The 25,417-nt window shown below is 36.0% G+C and overlaps 2 protein-coding genes and 1 long non-coding RNA gene across 3 annotated transcripts; 1 reads left to right on the top strand and 2 right to left on the bottom strand.

Annotated features, from left to right (window-relative positions):
- Nucleotides 1-13,264: 13,264 nt before the first annotated feature.
- Nucleotides 13,265-17,791, top strand: LOC118436992 (histone-lysine N-methyltransferase PRDM16-like). The gene is made up of 7 exons (XM_035855723.1): nucleotides 13,265-13,343; nucleotides 13,432-13,568; nucleotides 14,403-14,699; nucleotides 14,973-15,016; nucleotides 15,293-15,433; nucleotides 15,887-16,294; nucleotides 17,318-17,791. The coding sequence occupies exons 2-6, from the start codon at nucleotides 13,439-13,441 to the stop codon at nucleotides 16,202-16,204; spliced, it is 930 nt and encodes a 309-aa protein (XP_035711616.1). The 5' UTR covers nucleotides 13,265-13,343; nucleotides 13,432-13,438; the 3' UTR covers nucleotides 16,205-16,294; nucleotides 17,318-17,791.
- Nucleotides 17,792-22,378: 4,587 nt separating this feature from the next.
- On the bottom strand, nucleotides 22,379-23,267 carry LOC110854841 (protein ANTAGONIST OF LIKE HETEROCHROMATIN PROTEIN 1). The gene is made up of 2 exons (XM_022103272.1): nucleotides 22,812-23,267; nucleotides 22,379-22,747 (listed from the first exon to the last, which is right to left on the bottom strand). The coding sequence occupies exons 1-2, from the start codon at nucleotides 23,265-23,267 to the stop codon at nucleotides 22,379-22,381; spliced, it is 825 nt and encodes a 274-aa protein (XP_021958964.1).
- Nucleotides 23,268-24,387: 1,120 nt separating this feature from the next.
- Nucleotides 24,388-24,869, bottom strand: LOC118437046. Its single transcript, XR_004835853.1, has 2 exons — nucleotides 24,789-24,869; nucleotides 24,388-24,707 (listed from the first exon to the last, which is right to left on the bottom strand). It is a non-coding gene; the product is annotated as an uncharacterized LOC118437046 (long non-coding RNA).
- Nucleotides 24,870-25,417: the final 548 nt, after the last annotated feature.

Genomic DNA, 25,417 nt, shown 5'->3' with positions numbered 1-25,417 from the left:
GCGGGAAGAAAATTTTTTTGAAGGATGAAAAATGACCCGAACAATCCAAAAGGGTCTCACCTACCAGAAAATCAATGATTATACTCAAATTTCCTGAGATAACTTGAAATTTTCGTCCAAATAGTGGAATGGAGCCGAAAAACGTAAAATGGATTAAATTAAAATCGTGCACAAATAACCTATTGTGGTGAAAACTACCGTCAGATAAGCATTATATATTGACCGAACTTATAATCTAACTAATTAAAATCATCTGTCCCCTGAAAATTTTGATGACCATATTGCATTGACATAAAACCTATGAAATAATGAGAATTTGACTGCCTCAAGAATTTTGTCGCCATATCCTCTGTACTAATGACTCGCAAATTGAGTCATATCCTAAATTACACTGACAAAATTGAACATACAGAACAGCAAAGAAATTAAACCAATCGTTGATAGGGGTACTGAAATTAGGGTACGAAGTTATGGTAGCTGGTGGGTTTGAGCAGGTCTAAAATTGACGTGCACAGTGCATGAAGTATAACCTTCAGAGCATGATCGAAGCACGTGGTGAAAAGATTAAATAGTTAGGTAACTTCCGAGGAAAATTGGTTTTTCTAATATCTGCAGTTTCGAACAACAAGCATTTTCCTGGCGGTGAAAAATGTTACCGGATTAAATTTACACCCATTAGTTCTTTAAGAGAAGATCATGGCCTTTTTTGCGATTTTTTATTTCGCCATGTGGGGTGTCCATTGAAAGAGAATGTCAAGCACGTTCAAATTGCTCGGGGTGGAATGAGATGTGGAATGAGAAGCATGTAATCGATCTTCATGCTTTATTTCGTACCAATGGCCATCTACAGGACCCCCACCATTTTTTGCTTATTTGCTCGCTCACTCAGGGATTGAGGATACCAAAGAACGTGATCTGCCAACTACTCAAATAATTTTGAAAACGAAGTATAAGCTCTTTGCATATACTGTCTTTGCTCATGACCACTACAAAACTGTAGTGTCGTGGAAAGGGACAAAATATATATATGATGGTACTCGAGCTGAAAAGCTTCATAAATACACCCCAGCTGGCAAGTCCCATAGAATAAGGACGATATGGCTCAAGAAAATGTAATTCTTTTAATAAATTTATAATATAAATTTAAATTTAAATAAAATTTAAATTTAAATTTAAATATAAATATAATATAATTTATATTTATAAATTTATTTATCTGGCCCTGGCATAAACATAACAAGACATTACTTATCATGTAAGATTGTAATCATCATTATTATTTCGATTCTTTACCATGTCAATAAAATCTCTATGAAATTGTTTTGTGTTTGCTGATTAATTTTTCTGCTTTTATCATTATTAATTATTACCATATTTAGAATTTATTGTACAAATTTTATTTAGCATCATCTTTTATCTTTGATCCTTAAGAAAATTTGATGTTTTTGGAGAATTTGAGATTTTTGGGGAATTTGAGATTTTTGGGGAATTTGAGATTTTTGTGGAATTTGAGATTTTTGGGGAATTTGAGATGTTTGGGGAATTTGAGATTTTTGGGTAGATGATGGAGGATAGATGACAGGCAATTAGTATGGTAGATGTTAGGAAGGTAGATGACAGACAATTAGTAAGGTAGATGGTAGACGATAGAAAGGTAGATGCTGGACAATTACTTTGGGTAGATGGTAGATGGTGGACGCTACCACATAAACTCCAGCGCCGGTATTGGGCACCCGCTTGACGAGAATACTTCGTGAGCTGCAACCAAATATTTATAAGGTAACAATTTTAGCTAAATATTAATTATCGTTTAATACATAATGTTAATTGTGTTTAATTATATATTTATCAAAATCACTGTTAAAACTGTAATTACAGTTAAATTTTTCTGCTTTGTAGATATTTAGATCGTGGTCCTCGCATATTCAAAATTTTACTGGTGGATCTAGATAAATCGATGTAATAATTTTCAGGTAATTTTTTATGCATCTATATTATTTTAAAATCGTAATAATCCCGAGTACGTGGGACAAGGATAAGGGACCGTTCATAAATTACGTAACGCAAAAATCGCGATTTTCTATACCCCCGTCCTTCAACATCTGTCACATAAATAGGCTAGACTTTAGTTAACCGTCGGTCTCCGATAGGGTTAAGTGATACGTCATTTTGTTCGTCTCGGCGAGCTGAACAAGAATATCGAAGCCAGAAGGCGCGGAAATGTCCCGTTCAAAAGTTATGGCGGGACAAAGTTTGAAATTGTTATTGCATTTTTGGAGGTTTCAGAGAATTCTACGACTTTGTCTCACTTTGCCCCAAAGCGGGAAATTTTTTGGGGTATATTGGGATTTTAGGGGTAACGTGAGATTTTTAGTTTTTATTGCAGAATATTGAATTTCAATCAATTTCCGACATGGCAGGACATTTTTGGGGTAAGATGAGATTTTCGGGGTAACGTGAGATTGTGGCAAAACGTGGCAAAACGGGGGCCCTCACATGGCGAAGCGAACCTGGAAAATGCGAAAGCGGGAGCCCCGCACTGGTAGTAATTATGTCGAATATTGGGGTATTGTTCGTATTTTAGCGAGCGAAGCGAGCAGGTTAGGTTAGATTGAATACGCGGAAAGTGCTACCTAGGAGAGCTACCTAAAAGTGCTACCTAGAAGAGCTACCTAGAAGAGCTACCTAGAAGAGCTACCTAGAAGTGCTACCTAGAAGAGCTACCTAGAAGTGCTACCTAGAAGTGCTACCTAGAAGAGCTACCTAGAAGTGCTACCTAGAAGAGCTACCTAGAAGAGCTACCTAGAAGTGCTACCTAGAAGAGCTACCTAGAAGTGCTACCTGGGATAGCTATCTAGAAGTGCTACCTAGACGTGCTGCCTAGAATTGGGGAATTGGATAGGAAATAACCCCAAAAGTCTCAAAGTACCCCGAAACCCCTCCCGCCGTGCCGTAAAATGATTGTAATTCAATATTCTGGAATAAAAACTAAAAATCTCACCTTACCCCAAAATCTCAATATACCCCAAAAAATTTCCCGCTTTGGGGCAAAGTGAGACAAAGTCGTAGAATTCTCTGAAACGTCCAAAAATGCAATAAAAATTTCAAACTTTGACCCGCCATAACTTTTGAACGGAGCGTTTCCGCGCATTCGGGTTTCGATATTCTTGTTCAGCTCGTCGAACTGAACAAAATGACGTATCACTTAACCCTATCGGAGACCGACGGTTAACTAAATTTTTTCCCATAAATATGATATCCTTGGAGCCTTTGACAGTTGACACTAATCTCCCCTCTCGAGTTACATAATTTATGAACGGCCCCCTATAAGTTAATAAACGTTAAAACTCTGAAACATTAAATTTCAGGCGCCATGGAAGTCGACCCAATTGTCCAGCTATCCGCCGAGTTGAACTCATTAAAAGAATATTTATCCCAGTCCCGGCAACGAATCGGTCAAATTGCTGCCCGTGCTGGAATAATTATCGAGATGAATGAATTTTGTGAGTAAATTGAAACATAAAATAAATTACTCGATTTAAATTATACGCTTTTTTAACCTTTTGATTCGTAACGAAGATAATTGTAGTTTTGCTAGAAATGGTGTAATTCGGGAGTCGTCTTGCATGAAAAAGTGTGTCGTCAGATGATCTCTCGTAATTTTCAGTGATTTCTCTTATGCCAACCAATTGTTAATTTTACTGTTTCTTGCCCAAAATTTGTATATTTCCGAATATAACGCAATATTAAATTTTGGATCTTTAAATTTTATTCAAATCACGTAATTCCCGCATAATGACCCCAATACACTTTTAACGTCCCCGAATTAATACGATTTCCTGTAGTTAATTATACTCGTTAAAGGGATAAGTAGTAAATTATCTTATTTAAATTATATTCTTTAATCTAAATGCAGGTGTAAATCCCTGCGACATTATTGCCAAAGTGGTCCATTTGATGGATGACATCTTGTCAGTGCCTTGCACCACAGAGGCCTTGATGTTCTCCACATTAGCAGCCCAAGGGACCTTTGGCCACGCCTTCTTTCCTGACGAATGTGACCCTCTGGTCGACGCGTTGGCGGAGCTGTGTTCGGCTCTTCCAGAGAGTCCGGAAAGCATGGAGCTTCTCGCCGACGGAATTTCCAGTCAGGACCACGTGCATGAAAATGATAAAAAATTGGACCCTCGTAATGTGATCGTTTTGAGTTTTGGTAACTTATAAGATAATTAAAGTTCCATTGAATGCGGGTTTTGGGCTTGAATTTTTATTTTCGTGGCAACTTCTTGCATGTATGTATTCAAATAACGATTTTGAAACCTGTTCATCGTCGTGCGTTTTTTATTGAATGCAAGATAAAAGTCTAGCTTCGTACATAAGTAAGTGCAAATCTAAAAATTATGGATTTTTCGATCCAATAAAATATTACTTAATTTCATTAAAACGCACGGATGTTTCAAAATCGCCGATTGAATACATGCAAGATAGGACCATACAATTTCAAGTTTAAAACCAGCATATATTTTTTATACATTATTTAAAATCGCAATAAATACCCGACGAACCAAAATCTACAACTATTGTACTAAATTTGTACAACTGGATTAATGCATATTTTCCGTGAAAATGTGAAGCTGACTTGTGCTTATTTTGTACAAGTCAGATGTACAAAATTCATACCAATAATTTATCACTACAAGTTTACTTGTACCAAATATGCACAAAATTAACACAAACAAATATGTACGTATTTTGTGTAAATTTGGTGATGATTAATATGCATTAATGAGGTGCGACTTTAGTGCGAATTTGGTGCGAATTTAGTGCGAATCTATTGCTAATTGTGTGTTAATGCTACGCATGAAATTAATACACATTCATTTATACGAATTAGTCAAATTTCAATTATTGTTTATTTATTGAAACTTGATCTGCAATGAATTTATTTCTACAATAATGTATCCTTCAAATATTTAACTAATTAAAAGATGAATTGCAAATTGGGATACAAAAATATTTGTCATTAATTGGCAGAATTATGCATTTACGGCGCAAAGAGACAGGTGAAATTAAAATGTATTCCTGAGCAATGTCACATAAAATGCAAATATCTAACTTAGAACTTTTGCAAGGATATTGTTCCACGTCTAGTCGATTTTTAAAAACCTTGGCTTCGAACTCACTGTCAGATATCTTATTAGTTAGTATGCAATATCGTTTATCAACAGTTAGCCAAACATTGTCACCACTTTTTGTACTCGGTCCACTATTTCGTAAACTAGTTTTTTCGACTGCAGATGAAAATGATTCTATTTCACCTACCCGGTGAATTACTTGACTCAGATGGGATGAGTTGGATCGAATCATTCTTTTTATAGTTTGCATAAAATTTTCGAATTCAAATGCATTGTAATTGTCCAAGGAGCCGTGACTCTCGACATCCAGTTTTACATGCAACAAACTATGCATATTATAAATCATCAACTCAGGATAATACAGTTTTGGGATTTGCTCCACAAAATTATCTAATAATTTTTGTGCAAAAGCAACCCAATCGGGTTTTTTTGTGCAATTTGATACAAAAATATAGATTGCAGTATGAAATAATAAAAAGTGCTGATACTTTTTATCGTCCAGAACCTTCCTGAGAGCAGCGGGAGCAACGTAAAGTAAAAATAATCCAAATTCTGTTGCCTTCCAATGCCTTAAGTCTTGAAGACTTCTACATTTACGCGAAAAGTTACAAGGGATTTGAGTTCCGAAGGAGATAAGTCGATTAGAAACTATTGATTTCTGGAGATTTGACAATTTATGTGGTTTCTTGCCCTCAGTCCAAACAAGAAGTAACTTTTTCATAGTGCCTAGTAAGCACAAATGCATATAGTCAAGAGGTATCTGAGAAATCATTCCTATTGACAGAATCTCTAATGGGGAAGGGTTAATTGATTTATGATGTGACTCATACCAGCGTTCTTTAAATGATTGATCTGTATAAAGATCACATTCCTTCTTTATTGGGTAAAGAATTCTTGAATTTTTATAAGTTCCACGTCTATAGCAACGTTCACAACCAAAGTATGCGTTATGCGCATTTATTTGTTTCAAAAAACTTCTTGCAGGTGCATCTGCTGTGATGCAGCTTATCCGAATAACGTAATTAATGTTTCCAATTCTAAGCCGTGTGCTTCCAGACCCTGCATTTCGGTAACGAAAGGGTGTAAGAACGACTCGATTGATTGAGGTTTTTGGGATCCATAAAATAAGCTAATAACAAATATAGTTGAGGAAGGATCTTGATCAATTTTACCAAGAACTGGCCAAAATTGTTGGTTTGAACTTTTGGAAATGGGAAGCCCGTCTACGCCAACTTTAATTGAAATTAAATTTTCTATGTCTCGAAAAATTGGGGATCGAGTTTTTGATAATTTTACGCGTTGTACAATTTTGATAATCTGCGAAGTTAGTCCAAAATGATGAAATAATCCACCTTCTATTTCGACAGCCCTAATATTTCTGTCCGTTTTCAATAAGGTGCGTGGATCCTTTGGAAAACCTTCCAATGGCAACCAATCCCTAAGTAGTCCCAAAAGTGGTGACAATGCATTATGATTAATATTAAAACCCGTTGCCCATTTGCCAAGCTGCCATGATTTTGAAATATTTTTCTCCACAATGTGCAATTCATCTTTACATGAGCTGTTAGTATCACTAATACTACTCAGACTAACTAATTCGGTATCATTTAACTTAATATTATTTAGAGCGCCTACCCCTTCACTATTATCATCATTATCATTACTGACTATTTGATCCGGCGATGGTGTTGTCGGCGGTATTTGAGACTGGGGAAAATCTATCCGTATCCGCTTCAGTGCTAGTTGAAGCCATTTCTCCGCCCGACGTTTCTGCGTTTGTCGTGATGTCAACATTTTCGGTCGAAATAACTTTCATTCGAAACCAGCACCCAATGTGATGATTGATTATTGAGTCTTTTACAGAAGGGCCTGGATTTCCAGCTTTAACAGAATCTGTTGTATATATATGCAAACATGATCAATAAGGCTATATTTTTCATTGACTAATCATAAATAAAAATATGAGACCTCTAAGTAGATTAGCTGCAAGTCGATTGGCAAAGGGAATTTTGTTACTCTTAGTAGTGTACCGGATTTTAGTACGAAGGTCATTCGTAATCATTGATTTTAATATGTCGTACACGTCCTTAGACACCGATTGTCCACCCTTCCTGGAAAGGAGCGCAACCTGTAAGGGCATCGCGTTATTATTATTATTTTAACTCATTTGTATTGCGCTAGAACATATACATACATATACATACCTCTTGGTTATAGTAGGTTTCATTTGCCAGTAACGTTTCAATATTCTCCAGCTCTTCCAGTGCTGATTTCTCAACGATTCCTCCTGAAATTCTATGTGCACACACACAAAAGATTAGGATGTTTAATTTTTTTTAAAGTAATCAATGTTGCATTACTCCTGAACTCTATTAGTAGAGAGTCAATCCGTGGATCCAGTTCTAACTGAATGAGTTGAACTTGTGGAGTGTCGCTACTCACTTCTTCCGTTGTGGGATTGCCGGCGACGGTGTCATTCACTATAAATATACACATGTTAAACAACCAGGGATAACCACAAAAGTATCAGATCGAGAATCAAATGTTGTTTTTAACTACATAATTTTGAACATAACTTTGTATATTTTAATTACCTTCGGAATATAAACTTGTCCCAGGGGCCACTAAGCTATTCACCTCAGGCTCTTCTGCAAATGCTTTCTTGGCTTGTCGTTGTCACTGGACTCGATGGGTTTATTCTTAATGTACTTTTTCAATTTTTTGGTGGCCTTGTCGTATGAATCTATAAATTAAATTAATCATGGTTGAATAAATAAGCCGAATATATCTTAAAGTAAAATTAGCTAACAATATAAAATTACCGTATGTTGCGACATATATTATGCCGTAAGTCGTCCAATCCTTTTCCTGGGGGGCATGCGGGTCGCTTTGGAAACTTGAAAACCCTTTTGGGATCGGATTAGGAAACTTGCACCGAGTTCTATCCTTTGAAATCCAGGTCGACGGCACAATTTCCACCCCTTTGTCGACCTCAAACTCGAATAATACGAACTGCTTTAAATTGTCCGACATAGGATCGATCGTAAATGTAAAAATCTCTTCCGTTGGAAATTAAAAGTGGATAAGAAATTCTTTAGTTGATTTTACGGCGTGGCAAAAGCAATAACTGACTCGTGCTTCGTTTATTTAATGGAAAATGGACAAATGATACTAATTTAGTACAAAAATATTGCAGATTAATTAATACGAAATTTGTGCGAATATTCTGGCACCTGTTTACTACATTTGGTCTTGTACAACTTCCCGGGTATGAATTATGTATGAATTTAGTGCAAGAAAACTGATGAGAATTTAGTGCCACCAAATACGCACTAAATATTCACTTATTCCTTTGTACTAATTTTGTACCAATTAATTTGTGATAATTTAGTGGATTTTATGTACTAATTTTGTACCAATTAACAGTCGACAGTCCGGCCCAAGAAGACGATGATGCGCGTGGTGAGGATCGTGACAGATTGAAACCCCGTGACACGACTTTGGGTAATTAATAAATTAATTAACCGCTTTCGTAATAGATACTAATTTTTTGTACAAAATTTCTCTTCGATTTCATAATCACAAATTTTTCGTGATTTCCTAGAAATACTTATTTTAACTAGTTTCCAATTTTGCAATTTTTTGAAGAGAAACACCAGTAAAATCTATTTCTAGCATTATTCGGTATAAGGAAAGTTCCAAATTTTGAGGAGAAAAATGTCGAAAAAACAACTTCTTAGTAAGAAGTTCTTACTATTATCTAGTTTTGAGAATATATTAAAAATTGCAGTAAATTTATAGATTCCGAGGATGCGGATTCATTCGAGACTTCGACTTCATCAGCAATGGTAATTTTAGCATATTAAAAAAATTGACAAATTTTTGAGCGTGTGTGTAGATAAAAAATGACTCAATTCACGCACTCCTTGGTAACCTTGTAAAACCCGTAACTTCAAACTTTTACAAAATTTTAATTATATTCTTAAGGAAAATCAACTTATCTGCAAATTTTAGGAAATTATTCGTAAACTTTCTCAGATCAAGGGCGTCTCTTTATTTTGTAAATTTTTGTAATATTATTTTACGAAATGCACGGATTTTACGAATTACCAATTCCTGCGTGAATTTGCTGACTGTAAATTTTACAGGTTTCCCAAAACGTGCCGAATCTCGAGAAAGAGGAGAGATGGAGTTGCCCCACCTGCTTCAAGACGTACAAAACGAAGCAGAACTTAACCCAGCACGTGGTCACGCATGATCCTAGTGCAAAAGTAACCTGCAAGGTGTGGCCTTAATTAAGATTTGAAATGTTTAACATACTAAATAACTACTAATGATTTATCGTCAAAAGCAACACATTTTTAATCATTTCTCCGCGCAGGAAATTTATTTTCAAATTCTGGACGGCGAGTTTATTATCAACAATTTGATGAACAGAATGACGGGAAGTCGTTTTTTTTAATTAGAGTCAGCCAATTTCAGAGTTTAAATTTTTCTGAAGGTCTCTTAAGATGTCTTCAAAACACTCAAAATCTGGAGTGTATATTTCTAAAAAAAATTGGCAACGATCTGTTCTACGGATTTTTCATAGCATTTTTAAATAAATTTCACAGGCACACAAGCCGGGACCGTCCCCGCTGCCAAATTTGTCACAAGACTTATTTCAACACCCGGACGTTAAAGACACACGTGGAAAACATGCATAGCTCGACAAATCATTCTCGTTTCCGGTGTGGATTTCCTGAATGTGAAAAGTCCTACAAAAGACGGGGCGACTGCAAGATCCACGAAAAAATTGAACATTGCGAAAATCCGGTCCGATTTCAGTGCAAAATTTGCCTCAAAGTGTTCAAGATGAGCCAGCAACTCGAGCAACACGCCGTCACCCACTCAGAGGAGAAACCGTTCGCGTGCTCCACGTGCGGGAAGAGATTTAAGCGGACGGGACATTTGAAGAAACATGAGGTAAAAATGGAGGATAAAATGTTTAAATTTTTTAATTAGAACTCAAACATCAGCAAATTTTTAATCATTTCTCGACTCTGCGAAATTATTTGAAAATTCTGTCTGACAAATTTCTGGCGCAGCTTGTTGACAATTTATAAAAAGTATAATCTTGATTTTGATTGGTGCCTCAATACTTTATATATATATGTTCTCTATTTCTAAATAATTTCTTATTCGGTTTACATGTTAGACACGAACTTTTGACTTAAAAAGCTCAAGTCAATGTAAGTAATGAAAATTGCATGCTGAATTTGAATATTGATTTAGTTTTACTGTACTATATAATTTTAAGAATTTTGTTTCAACCTGCCCCATAATTTACAAATTCTCCGGAAAAACGCCCGGCGTGGGGTTTAGAAAAACCCGTCTGGTTTTCAGAACCCTTGCCTGCAGCGAGAATTGATTTAAAATGTGTTTGTTTAGTTAAAATGTGTGATTTTGATATTGATTTTGACGATTAGTTGACAAGTTATACATTACTTCTTGGAATGGGAACGTCCATACATTAATAAAACACCGATTTTTGCACCACCCACTCTCCCTATCCTAATAATGTTCAGCTTCACACGAGTAAGATGGGCGACCCAAAACCACCCACCCACTTTTTTATGACGTAATATATAGACGTTCCCAATGAGGGATTCATAAATATTTACCTATTTGACAGGAGACCCACTTGAAGAAATCGAAGCGGCCAATTTTCCGGTGTCCCCAATGTCCAAAGAAGTTCATGAGCCTTCTTGGATTTGAGAGGCATTTCCACCCAGAAATTGTTCAAGATGAAAAGAATAAGATGTCACAATCTTCCGACTCCGTTCTTCCACTCGAAGATATTTGCAGCAATTAGGGAACCAACTACACCTATACCTGTTCACCTTCATCCATTTGAGTGATTATGATGGTGAGTGGTACTAAATGAAAATGAATTTCCTGTGAATTGAGTAAAAATTATTGAAAGATTATGTCATTTCAGATGAATGAAAGATTTCTCACTCTTCATTTTTCACCCTACGCTGATGTAATACATGGAGCAAAGTAAGAAGTGAAGTCAGATAAAGTGAAATGAAATGAATTTGAAAGAAAATGACTGAATATGAATGAAAATTATCAATCAGACTGAAATTTGAATGAAAACTAAATTTTTGAACTGGTATAATTGCACCCTTTTGAAAACTAAAATCACTCTGACCTTTAAATTAAGTAAACTATCCAAAATCTAGAGTAATGTTAACTAGTAGATAAAGAGTAGAGTTTGCTCGGGATTTATATTTTACATACTTAGAATCATTACAAATTTTCTTAACATTTATGCAGTACATTAATTAAGTACGATTTTTATTGATGTAAGTTTTTGATTATGCAATGTTCCTATTTGACTCCAGTGTAACTTACGTATATGTTTTTACTCTGCATACATATTTATAACCCTTGTGAAATGTAAATTCGTTCCCAATTCTATATTCAGTAAATTATGCTAAATCCAGAGTAACGTTAACTTATGCATAAACGATTGTACACATTTTAGTTATCATTGAATTAGTTTTTATGCGTATTTTGATTAGTATGTAAGTACTTGACTTCAGTATAATCTATTTTCTTTAATATACATATATGTAGTTACCGTTATTTTATGTTTATGTCCTTACAAAGCCATGGTAATAAATAATTGTTTAAAAAAATATACACTGTAAGAAATCTGGAAGTAAATCATTACCAACTAGAGTATGCACATATGAACAATAATTAAAACCTGAATTTACACACTCGAAATTTTGATTAGGATAAGATTTTCAGCTTTTATAGAGGTGATTCTTATGAATTCAGCCATGCAAATAATTTGGATCTACTCCGCCCCCTCGCGGAGGGGGAGGGGTTCGAAATTTGGAAAAGAAATTCCGTCTCCGATTTTTAGCTCGAAGACGGGTCAATATTTTTGAAGACGGCTTTCATCAAAATGTTTCCTAATTTTTTCCAATACAACACTTTTCGAGCAATTTTCTAAATGCAACTTAATTATGTAGCACAAGGCCATCTTTATACACTCTAAAAAATAATGTTGCTATTTCAAAAAGCATGAATTTTAAATTAAGTAGAACTATATTAAATCCAGAGCTAACTATACAATTCATTAAGTTACCGGATCGGAAGTCTGGATTTATGTTTACTTAATTTGAAATTCAGACTGCTATTACTTTTAAAAACGTATCATTATTTTTAAGAGTGTAACGTTCCCATGATAAATAATTTAATAAAAATTTGCGACCTGTGCGAAGCCAGCTTGTGAGAATTTTCATGCAGAAAGACAAACAGGTCGATTTATGAGGGTATAAAATATCCGAGTGGACCGGACATAAATCATGTCACCAATTTAAAAAATGAATAATATTAATATACCAACTTACTTATTGGTCATGCAATTCAAAAATCAACACACCATTCCGATAAGAAATCCAAACTTCAAAATATAAACACAATAAATAAGCAGTGATAAGCAGTGTGTGCATGTGCATAGCAAAAAGGCAGGCAGTGGCAGTGCCTTTTTGCCTATTTTGCCCCACAAAAATGGATGCCTGTTTGCCTTTTTGCTAATTGGGGCGAGATGAGACGCAAAACCTGAGATAAAAATAAATGGAAAGTTATTCATTGCAATTTTATACTTTTCCCAAATATGATTTTTAGTCCAAAATTTGATTAATTAAGCTGATGACGCGATGTAAAAACATTAACAAAAATTTGAAGTATCGACAAAAGCCAGAACCCTCCAATACAATTTTAAACACATTAAATATCTTCTTTAATGTATTTAATACGCGGTAAAAGACAAGAAATCGGGTTCAAATGTCAAAAGTCGAGCAAAAAGGCATGAAGAAATAACAAAAAGGTTGACCTTACTGATATTAAATACATAATTTGTTCAGTGCGTCGCACGATACCCCTCAAACTCCAGCGCCGGTATTTCTCACCCGCGTGACGAGAATTCTTCGTGAGCTGGATTCGTGAGCAAGAGACACCAAAAAAGGATCTTAATATTACCAGGTAGGTAATATTAAATCTATGTATAATACTCATTGTGCTGAAATTATTTATTTATCAAAATGTGAAATGGCCTTAACAAAGTTGAAATTATATTTCATTTTTTTCTATGTATTTAGATCTCATCAACCTCTAGAATTCTAAATCAGTGTATTATCTAATTGTCAGGTAATTGTTATGTTAATTGTTTTTTATAATTTATGAACGACCCCCTATAATTAAATAAATGTTGAAATCCTTAAACATTTATTTACAGATAAGCCATGGAAACTGACCCGGTCGTCGAGTTATCCACCGAGTTTAACTCACTAAGGGATTATTTGTCCAAGAGTCGAAACCGAATCGGGGAAATTGCTCGCCGTGCTGGAATACTTATCGAGCCAGATGAATTTTGTGAGTAAATTGTAAATATTTTTAAAATATTCTAAATTAAATTATTTGATTTAAATTACAACTCCTTCTTAACCTTTTAATTCGTAGCGAAGAGTATTCGCCTTTTTGTAAGAAATAGTTTAATTCCGGAGGAACACTAAACCCTTCTTGAAAAATTGTGGTCATGGTGCAAGAGGAAGGCAATTATCGTTTCTGGAAAATCATGGATTTCCACAATTTTCTCTTCGCAACGTCAATTTTCTCATTTTAAGGGGTTTCTATGTCAACCAAATGTTAAATTTGAACATTTTCTTCTCGAAAATTTCCATATTTCGCAATGTCAAATTTTTGATCTTTCAAGTTTTTCGAGTTTTGTTAAAACTCCTGAATTCCTCCTCCCACACCATGACCACAACACATCTTTTTTAACGTCCAAGAATTAATGTGTTTTCTTGTAGTTAGCAGGGCTACTAATTTATTAGTTATTAGTTATTTATTTTACTAATTAATTAGTGAACCTAATTAATTATCTAATTAAATACCACGTTTAAACTAACTATTAATTACTAATTAACCTTAACTAGTACTACCGAAGCTAATTTTAATTACAAATTAATTAGAAAATTTCTAAAAAAATCACCAATTAATTGGTAAATACACTAATTAATTGGCCTATTAATTGGCTAGATTCGCAACCTGGGTTTAATCACTAATTACCAATTAATTAAACGAAATATTTTCCTTCTAACTATCAATTACTACATAATTAATTAGAAATGTGGCTAATTAAAAAGCTCTGGAAGTTAGTCATAGGGTTAAGCAAATTGATGTTTTATTCCTTAATTTTAATTACAGATACAAATACAAATCCGGGCGACATTATTTCAAAACTGGTTCATTTTATGGACGAAATCTTGTCCCTCCCTTGGACCACGGAGGCCTTGATGTTCGCCACGTTTGCAGCACAAGGGTCCTTTGGCCACGCCTTTCTCCCCGACGGATGTGACCCCCTCATCGACACGCTGGCCGAGCTCTGCTCCGCCCTTCCAGAGATTACGGACAGCATGGAACTTGTCGCAGACCCAATTTCCCGTCCGGACCAAGAACACGTTGACAGATTCGACCCTCGTAATGTCACCATCATGAGTTTGGGTAACTCATAAACATTAATTATGCATGCGGGTTTTGAGCTTGAATTTTTGTATCAACTATTCCTTTTTGAATTTATTGAAATGACGATTTTGAAACCTGTTGATCGCCGTGGGTTTTTTATAAAATGCAAGAAAAAAATTCCAACCCACTAACTGTAAAAGTAAAAATTATGAATTTTTCGATCCAACAAAATATTAATTTCAATAGAACACAGGGAGGTTTCAAAATCGTAAAATTTTTAAAAACTTATTAATAATCGTAATAAATATCTAGATTTCGATGGAACGAATTCATTGGAGATTGCACCTTTTCAAACGGTAATTTTAGCACATTTTAAGAAATTAACAATGTGCTGGTAAATTTAAAAAATTCACGCAGTCCTTGGTAACCTTGTAAAACCCGTGGCTTCCATAAACTTCCAAACTTTTACAACATATTAGTCATATTTTTAAGGAAAATTAGGTTACAAATTTTAAGAGTTGTAAACTCTCAGTCTATTTATTTTGTAAAATTTTGCAAAATTATTTTACAAAACGCACAGATTTTACGAGTTACCAAGGCCTGCGTGAATTGTCGCATTATAAATTCTACAGGTTTCCCAAAACGTGCCGAATGTCAACTCATCCTCAGAGAAGATATGGGAGTGTCCCACGTGCCCGAAGACGTTCCAGTCGAAGCAGAATTTGAATCTGCACGTGGAAACGCACGATCAAAATGCAAAAGTACAATGCGAGGTGTGCCTTTAATTTAAGTTTGCAAATTTTAATTTAGAACTCTATGTATGACTCGTCACCAAAATATTTGACAAATTTTTAATCATTTCTCGCCCCTGGAAATTTGTTTTAAAATCTGGACGGCAAATTTGTAGTCAATAAGTTGCTTGCATAACAGTAGGGCAGTGATTTTTTAGGTCAATTTAGGTCATTTCGGGAAGTTATATATTTTTTCTAAATTTTCTAAATTTCTCAAAATTGTCTCCAAAAAGAAAGAGCTACCTCAAGAACCCAAAATCTGGAGTAATTTTTTTTTTCTCTTATCAAATCTCTGCTTGGCAAATTTTTGAATTCCCCTGAGCCAAGCAATGATTAAAAATGTTGTGATTTTTACGATTTTAGCGATGAGTTATCCAGTCTTACATACGACGTTGTCGAATTTAATATTCTATATCCCCCTCTTGTATTGTGTAGATTTGCGGTAAAATTTTGAAAAATCCCGCCTGCCTTTATTTCCACAACAGGAATATGCACACCAAGCGGGATCGTCCACGTTGCCAAATTTGTGGACGAACATACTTCAACACCCCGGCGTTAAAGAAACACGTGGAAAGTGTGCATAGCTCGACAAATCGTCCCCGTTTCCCATGTGGATTTCCCGGTTGTGACAAATCCTACCTAAGAAAAGGAGATTGTAGGTCGCACGGAAGAATTGAATATTCCGAAAATCCGGTCCGATTTCGGTGTAAAGTTTGTCTGAAGGTGTTCAAGATTAGGCAGCATCTTGATTAACACGCCGTCGTTCACTCGACCGAGAAGCCGTTCGCGTGCTCCACGTGCGGCAAGAGTTTCAAAAGGACGGGACACTTGAAGAAACATGAGGTAAAAATGTGGGATAAACTTAATGAGTTTTTTAAACGTGGAAGTCATAGTAAAAGTTAACACATTTATAATCATTTCTCGGCTCTCGGAATTTAATTTAGAAATCGGCCAGATAAATTTGTACGTAGAGCAGGTAGTTGCTAATTTTTGAAAAATATACACTCCAACTTTGGGCACTTTTTGAAGAAAACTTAACGTTTAAAATGGTTACAGAAAGTTTGAGCCCATCGGGACATGTTGATGTTATTTTTTTTAATCACCCCCATCCTATTAATCCTATTAATCAATTTATTGACAATTGTACCCTTTTGTCAATCCGCGCCTCGATTTCCTAGCGAGTTATGTCAAAAATCGAATAAAAAATTAGGATTCTCATGAAGCATGGTATTTATCTTTCCATTGAAGACCCCTTTCACCAACAATGATGGGGGTCAACACGTCCATAAATGATCTCTCGTTTCTTCCTTCAGGGGGGGAAACTACGCCCGACGTGCGAACTCTGTAGCAATAGTTTTCTTCAAAGGGGCCATTCAACGGAAACATAACTTATGTTACATAAGTGTCACGTGATTCTAAATTTTTGCTTGGTATTTTGATATAACCCTTTAGAAAACTCTGATGTAAGTTGAAAAAGGTTCCACTGTGAGTACAAATTTGTCATTCGGAATTTTGAAATTTTGAATTTTATCTCCGTTCTGGGAACTTTTTTAAAATTCTGAACGGTAAATTTGTAGTCAGCAGTTACTTGATGGAATGGCGGGGAGTTTTTAAAATTAAGGTTTCGTCGAGTTCTAATTTTTCTGTAGCATCCCTAAACCAGATCTCCTTCAAAAATTTTCAAAATCTCGAGGTTGTCTATTTGTAAAACATTAACACTCCCTGCTACACAAATTCATCGTTTAAAGTTTTGAAAATCAATTCTCAGAGCCGAGAAATAATTATAAATGTGCCGATTTTAATCATCAAGCCTTATGTTAATTTTTGCAACTATGGATCGATTCACAGTAAATATTTATTTTCCAGAACACCCACTTGGATAAATCAAACCGTAATATTTTACGGTGTCCCAAATGTCCTAAGACGTTCGTATCTCTGCTCGGATTCCAGAGACACATCCATCCTGCTAAAGATTCCTGCGTCAAAGAAGACCACCTCCAACCAGGGCTGAAGAACACGCCACAATCCTCCGAACCTTCTCTTCTGCTCGAAGATGTTTGCAGCTTTTAGTGAATTACTGCACTCTTAAGAATAATGTCACCCTTTGAAAAACTAAATGCACCCTCAATTCTTAATTTTTAATAAGTAAACTATCTATACTAAATCCAGAATAACGTTAACTTGATAAAGAGTAAAGTTCCCTCCGGATTTAGGATTAAGTATGGTAACAAATTTTCTTTAATTGTATGCACAAGTATTTTTGATGATTAAGAATAGTTTTATTTAAGTTTTTGATTAGCATTTAATTGACTCGCGTATAATTGATTATTAAATATCTTTAATGTGCGGTATTTATTTAATACCTATATTTTTTGTTTACCTAATTATAAAGCTTTGATGAGTAAATTGTTTGTTTTTTTCAAGTAAAAATATTTGCTATCTAACCATCAGTGATGGGATTTTTGCCCCTCGTCCTCATTTTTGAGTGAGGGGGAGGAATAAAGAGAGGGAGTAGCTAGTGTTTTTGCTCCAAAATGAGGGGAGAGGAGGGGAGGACTAAAAATTTGAGGAATTAGTGAGGAGAGGGGAGGACGAGGACTAAAAATTTGAGGAGTTAGTGAGGGGAGGGGAGGAGGAGGAGTAGAAATTTGAGGAATTAGTGAGGAGAGGGGAGGACGAGGACTAAAAATTTGAGGAGTTAGTGAGGGGAGGGGAGGACGAGGAGTAGAAATTTGAGGAGTCGATGAGGGGATAAGAGGACGAGGAGTAAATTACTCCTCGTCCTCTTTACTCCTCTTACTCCGAGTAAAAGGAGGGAGTAAGACACAGATATATACATATACTACTGTCCGCTCTGTGACTGTCCGTCTATCTGTCTGTCTTTATCCACGATAACTTTAGAACAGATTCAAATTTCGCCATGCGGTGTTCGCGACGTGTTTCTAATTTTGAAGTACGGATGAGTTCGAAGATGGGCGTCGTAGATCATAAAGTCACGGCGCTACGGCGATGACATAAACGGTCTAAGATGTCGAATTTTTTATTTTGACCGTTTTAGACTTATTTTTAGACGGGGATTTCAAAAATCGCCATCATTTCGACGTGTGACGATACCAGGACCGTGTAGATGTCGCCAAAGTCGAAAATTGTTGAATTTTTCGTCTCGACCGTTTTAGACGTAGTTTTGAGCGGGGATTTCAAAAATCGACGGTTTTGTCATTTCACGACCCTGTGAGGAGTAGAAATTTGAGGAACTGGTAAAGGGAGGGGAGGGTGAGGACTAAAAATTTGAGGAGTTAGTGAGGGGAAGAGAGGAGGAGGACTACAAATTTGAGGAGTTAGTGAGGGGAGGAGAGGAGGAGGACTACAAATTTAAGGAGTTAGTGAGGGGAGGAGAGGAGGAGGACTACAAATTTGAGGAGTTAGTGAGGGGAGGAGAGGAGGAGGACTACAAATTTGAGGAATGGGTGAGGGGAGGGGAGGATGAGGACTTAAAGTTTGAGGAATGGGTGAGGGGAGGGGAGGATGAGGACTACAAATTTGAGGAGTTAGTGAGGGGAGGAGAGGAGGAGGACTACAAATTTGAGGAATGGGTGAGGGGAGGGGAGGATGAGGACTTAAAGTTTGAGGAATGGGTGAGGGGAGGGGAGGATGAGGACTTAAAGTTTGAGGAATGGGTGAGGGGAGGGGAGGATGAGGACTTAAAATTTGAGGAATGGGTGAGGGGAGGGGAGGGTGAGGAGCTGATCAAAAGTCCCAACTCTGCTAACCATAATTTATATAAGGGGCCGTCCATAAATTATGTCACGCGAGAGGAGGGAGGGGGGTATAAGGCTCCAATGATATCGTCCCTATCAGGGTTTCGTTTTTTCCGTCAAAAACGATTTTTTACCACGGCAGGTGGGAAAAAGTGGTAAAAACCGGGAAAAACGGTTTTTACCGTCCAAAATGGGAAATATGGCTGTCCATGTATTTAGTTATGGGGAACGCTAACTTCTTTAATAATCAATATTTCCGGAATTGGACTTCATATTCGTGATCTCCACGAATTTCTGAAAATTTTGATATGTAATACGGGCACTTTTGATCAGTTTTAATTATTTTTCCAATTTTCCCATATGAATACATGTTAATTTTAGAGATTGTTCGAATTGAACCGTATTACCAACTAATTTTCTCAGAATTCGATGGAGAATACGAATATGAAGTCAAATTTTGAAAATCTTAAGCTTTAAAGAAGTTGTTTCGCATTGCCCCAAAACCAGAGTTTTTCCCATTTCTTCCATTTTTCCCATTTCCCACCCATTTTGGGTGGGTGGTAAAAATGCCTTTTTCCCACTTTTTCCAGCTGCCCTGGTCAATTTGGTATTTACCAATCGAAACCCTGGTCCCTATGTTACGGTTGTTGGAGGTGGGCAGTCTAGAAAATCGCGATTTTTGCTTTGCATAATTTATGCACAGGCCCTAAATCTCTGCACATATCGTAAATTGTTGCCTAACTAAAGTCTGCAGAAGTATGTAACCGTTTTGAAAATTAATTCTGTATCAATTCTTTATTTAGTAAACTAGACAAAATCCAGAGTAACGAGAACTCGATAACATTTTACTTAATAAATTTTTGAAAAAACTTCACCTTACCAACATTATTTTTAAGAGTGTATCTTAACGAAGCATTATTAGGTCATCTTCTTGACGTGCATTTGATAACGTAAATTGACAATTTGTAAGATATACATATACATGTGCGAAGCCAGCTTGCAAGAATTTTCATGCAGAAACAAAGAGTTTGAGTTCTGAGGGAATACATATCCGAAGGGACTCGACATCAAGCATGTCACCAATTTAGAATAACATATGTAAATACCCCAACTAATTTATTGGTTATGCAATATATAAATTAACACACGTCCCACCAAGAAATCCTTATTTCAAAACCTGTACATGAATTATGCACGGCCCCATCGTCAAAAATCCATGGTGTTCTCGAGAAAATTCAAAAAAATGTACAAATAATTAATTTAGACAAGTTAAAATAACTTGATTTCACAAGTATTTATCAGCCACCCAAATTATTACATAATCTCAAGGTTAGTATCAATCAATATTACTTATTACAATATTTTAAAAACAGATTTTAAACAATATAAAAAATTTTCCTCAATTTTTAATTGGTTGGTAGCAAAATTTGATTCTGCGATGGAGTCCCGACAAGAAACTAGAAGTGTGGAACAGCTCGCACTGGATAATCCGATCGTAACTAAAAACACCCAAAAACAATTTTGAAATTAATGAAAATATGAATTCCTAATCGTAGAACTGAATTCTCGGCTTTGGGAATTTTTTAAAAAATTCTGTAAACGAATTTGTAGAGCAGGTCGTTTCGTTGCCAATTTTTCAAAATATGCACTCCGGATTTGGAGTTTATGATCTCAACTTTAAGATGTGCGTGAAGCTACCCGAAGCCGAACGTGAACTTGCCCGAACACCCGAAGTCGCGTGAACTTACCCGAAGACGCTTTATTTTCACCCGAAACCACTTTTTGGCCACCCGAAATCACTTTTTGCTCACCCGAAATCACATTTTGCCTACCCGAAACAACTTTTATCCACCCGAAACCACTTTTTACTCACCCGAGGGTGGTTTTACCCACTCTAAATCACGTTTTACTCACCCGAAATCACTTTTTGCCCCCCCCCGAAGGTGTTTTTACAATTCAAGTTAAATGACGTTATGTACAATACATAATTATTAAATAGAAATTAAAAAAAAACTTTCTAAACCTGTAATAAAGGGGCATTTTTATTCACACATATTAGTTCACTCTGTCAGAGCAGGACCCGAGCCGCAAAAGGCGTTTATTTGCCGACGAAATTGCCGACGAAATGCCATCATTTGACAATTATATTAAGGTGCCCCTTTATAAGTATGATCTCTTTGCTGATCAAGCGATCATTTTTAGTTACCTTATATTAATGCACTGGTTCAACGTTTGTACGTCACTTGTTTTTCAATGTAACGATTGGCCATTTAAAATATGCACCACTTCAACAATAATTTATCGGTATTCTGCTTAGCGTTTATATTTCGTTACAACATTTGTACGTTCTATATGCAGATAAAGTGCTACCGATTCCTCATTGCTTAAGAGGTACCTAATGAGTACCTAAAAAGTGACAACATACTAATACATATTCACCGTACTGATTTGGTGACGAATAGGCATTGATTTTTGTGTAAGCTGAAAAAACCGCCAAGCATAGATTCATATTATCTATCCGTTCAGTCGTGCCTTCAGACATTGCAAAAATGTCGCAACAAAAATTTTCAGTTGTATATTTTCCCTCTGGCAAAACAATTGAAGTAGTGCCAAGTAAATAAGTGGATTTTAGAAGATAGACAAAAGTGTCCATTTCCAATAAATCTACCAACAGGATTTCGCAAGATTCAGAAGGATTCAAGCTCAACTCCTGATCTACATTGGCCAATTTGGGAAGTTGAAATTAAAAAGAGTTACGGTAAGGAATTCAGTAATGAAATGTCCTAAGAAATCGATTCTTCAAATTTCTTATTTATATTGCTTGCAGATGATTTTTCTGATATCAAAGCGAAAAAACTTTTAAGCGCATCATACGTAGATAGTAGTGAAAACGATGCCGCTCAAAATGTAAATCATATACCTGAAAGCAACTCGGGTAATTTTTTTAAACACTCTAAATATAAAATATATCATCTTAAATTTTAAAATATGCATGGGCTTGAATTTTTGTAGGGGAAGACCAAGAAGATGTTGAAGATGTTGACAAATTTGTTTCCACCTAACATAACATATGAAGATCAAAGGCTGACACGAAATCCCGAAAAATACTTGTTAAATCGCCGTCTCTCCGCAGTGGTTCCAGTTGACGCATTATTTTTGAACGGCGTTATCATGTAGTCCGTATTTTTGTAGGCTGAATCCCCGGCAATCCACTGACCTCTGTCCAAAAATTTTTCTGGATTTTCCCGATTTCTGAGTTAGCAAAAACTCTAGCATCATGAACCGAGCCCGGATATCCGACAAAAATGCTCCTGATCATCTTATTGTTGTCACAAACGGCTTGCAGTTGGATGGCGTAACGCTGCTTTCGCGTAAAATATGACTCGGGGTCATCCAGTGGTGCTTCTTCAAGGTTGATGTGAGATCCGTCAATATATCCAATACAATTTGGAAGGTGGTCAACCATATTCCTTGCAATTTCCAATCGTTCGGTTTCGTCTGGCCATCTTATCCAATCTTTTTCTAATTCTAAAATTGCCTGAGAAATACATATTTTTTTAGACACTCCTATCAACTTCATACTTGTGAAGTCTATTGTGTACCTTTAGAACTCGAGTGACCACTTTCAATATGGTACCACCCCCACCAACTCCAAACAACGCTGCCGTAGTAGATACCCCGCTTCCGGTTCCGTCATGCCCTAACTTATGAAGTGTTATGGCGAGTTGCTGGTCGACTTTTAGTTGTTGACGACTGTTGGACTTAAAGACGTTGCTGTTTTCTATCATCCGCAGAATGAGAGTGAAATCCTTTCGAGAGACTCGCATAAATTTTTTGAAATAGTCGTCGGAGTGGTTTGGCAAGATTCTTCGGAACCAATCATCTGACTTCGGGACAAATAATCGTGGAACAGAAAGACGGTACGTAGAAATGGTCAGAACATCATCTATCGCGTTATCGAAAATGATATCTGCCTGTGTAGGACTATTTATTATATCAATAAATGCAGCTTCACAAATTTCTTCCATTAATTTCCGTTTTCTGGAAATGATCGGCATTTTGTTTCGATTATCAGATAAATTTTTACGAAAATAATTACAAAAGTGAATTCACGGGAAGCTGTTTGTAAACGTTCGTAAGTTTACGGATTTTACGCTGTTTACGTAGTTACCAAGGGTGCGTGAATTGCCTCAATATATTACTTACCGTTAGCTAGAATGCCACCAAACCAAATGAGTAAAATGGTAAATATTATGGAAACCATGTTTCTTGTGTAGTCAATTATGTGAACAAATTCATACTGATGAAAAACAACAGTGATTCATAATCATAAAGTTAAACAAGTCAGATGTAGGAAGTTAACTTTAAAATTTCAAGGCTGATAGAAAGGTCTCACGATTATAATTTTAGTGTATAAATTGTCCTGCAACAACTTGCCAGTAATTACTTATTTGTTTATTTCCTGATTAATTTTTTTTGCGGTAGACAAGGATTACGTTACAAGATGTAGGAAGGACTAAATAGAATAATTAATGGGTTGACCTTGCGAGCAATTGCGTTAGATAAAAATTACATTTCAAGATGTAGGAAGGACTTAATAGGATAACTATTTACCTTGCGAGTAATTTGTGTAAGCTTCACATATATATATTTGGGACTACATAAAAAGTGAATTATGTAGCAAATGGATTGGATTCCGGATGCATCATGACGTGTTGATTTTCAAATTCAATTTTCAAATGAGGCATGACCAATCCCAATCATCTGCTATATGAATTTATTGAAATGTTGTAACGATAATTTTTAGGCAATTAACAAATGCATAGAGTACTCAAAGGGTTGTAGTGTGATTCATGCAAAGTATAAGGCGCTATCTGATTCAAGTGGTAATGGATGAGACTTTAGTTTTGTATCGCTTTGAGATGAGTCTCAAGGAAGCAGAAAGAAAAGTTGACGAGGTAGGTTGAGAATCTGTCTCATTTACGACGCTTCAGGCGAAAATCTCATCATAATCACGATGAGATTTGAGAATAATTTTTTTTAAATAAGACAACTTTCCTATCGTTTCAAATTCATACAAGTGACTGAATAAATAAATGACTGCCCGATGACCACATCCACCTCGAGGAACAAGGACAACTCATTTTCTTTTAATTCCTCAAAGTGAAATAAAGCAAGTATATATAAACAGGTGTAAAAATTTATTTATCATCCAAAATTTATGAACTTTAAATGTTGGTTTTAATCAATATCTTGTTACAGTAGGTTAAGCTCTCGCGCCATCTCCTTCGTCAAACGAGTGTTACGTTAAGTGAGTTGCCACGTTCGAACGATCACGAAACTAAGGGAAAGTATTAAAATGATAATCCCAACCAAAAAGCACAGAGCGATGGTCTCCATTTCCACAACGTATTTAGAAATTTTGTCAAATATGGCCTGAAGACCATTGGTAGGATTCGGAGATGCCGTCTCACCCTGTACCAAAATGATGGGGATAACTGAAATAGATTAAAGTAAAAATTAAACCCGGAGCGCGAGTAAGCTGCGAGGCTGGCAACCACTGGTTGTTATTTACTTACGGAAAACAAACCCAAAAAACAGCATTTTCACAATGAAAACGTAATAATAAATTTGATTCCGACTTGATGTTACACGTTCAGTGCATGAAACACTTGTGATTATATCTCTCTCATGCAAGCAGTTATATTATTAAATTATTAAGTTTCGTGTGTGATTACAATTAGTGCAATTACAGTACTTGCTGACCTTCAATTTAACTACATTGTTAAGCATGTTGAGAAGTGATATTGACGTTAATATGTGCACCTTATATACCTTTGCGATGGTTGGAATGGATTGTAATCAAGACACGCGGAAGGACAGCATCTCATGGTACCATTTCCGCGTTGGGGATGCTGAGAAAAGACAAATATTGGCAAGTTTTATTTGGTGTCCGCTGCCATCTAAGCAACTTCTCTATTCGAAAGAGAATCACAACCTAATACAATTTAAGCCGTCATGGGGAAGTCTGACGTTGCCCGATGGAAATCTGTTATGGCTCAAACTTGCGCAAGCCGTCTTCAAAATTATTAGAGGGCGAATTGACCTTCTAAATGAAGATCACTTTCCGGTAACTTCAGTGTGGGGACGCATTGTCCTTGAACTGTTCTCGCAAAGATTTAATAAACAACTTGACCGATGGTGGGTA

The sequence above is a fragment of the Folsomia candida genome, unplaced genomic scaffold (genome assembly GCF_002217175.1).
Source record: "Folsomia candida strain VU population unplaced genomic scaffold, ASM221717v1 Fcan01_Sc011, whole genome shotgun sequence".
NCBI lineage: Eukaryota > Metazoa > Arthropoda > Collembola > Entomobryomorpha > Isotomidae > Folsomia > Folsomia candida.
The sequence above is the reverse complement of the archived record's forward strand: the minus strand, read 5'-3'. Positions and strand labels throughout refer to the sequence as shown.

Coding starts and splice junctions, on each gene's coding strand:
- LOC118436992 (XM_035855723.1), top strand. CDS start 13,439: ATGGAAACTGACCCGGTCGTCGAGTTATCCACCGAGTTTAACTCACTA. Junction 14,700..14,972: donor TGTCACCATCATGAGTTTGG/GTAACTCATAAA, acceptor ATAAATATCTAG/ATTTCGATGGAACGAATTCA. Junction 15,434..15,886: donor ATGCAAAAGTACAATGCGAG/GTGTGCCTTTAA, acceptor TGTATTGTGTAG/ATTTGCGGTAAAATTTTGAA.
- LOC110854841 (XM_022103272.1), bottom strand. CDS start 23,267: ATGCCGATCATTTCCAGAAAACGGAAATTAATGGAAGAAATTTGTGAA. Junction 22,748..22,811: donor TGGTCACTCGAGTTCTAAAG/GTACACAATAGA, acceptor TGTATTTCTCAG/GCAATTTTAGAATTAGAAAA.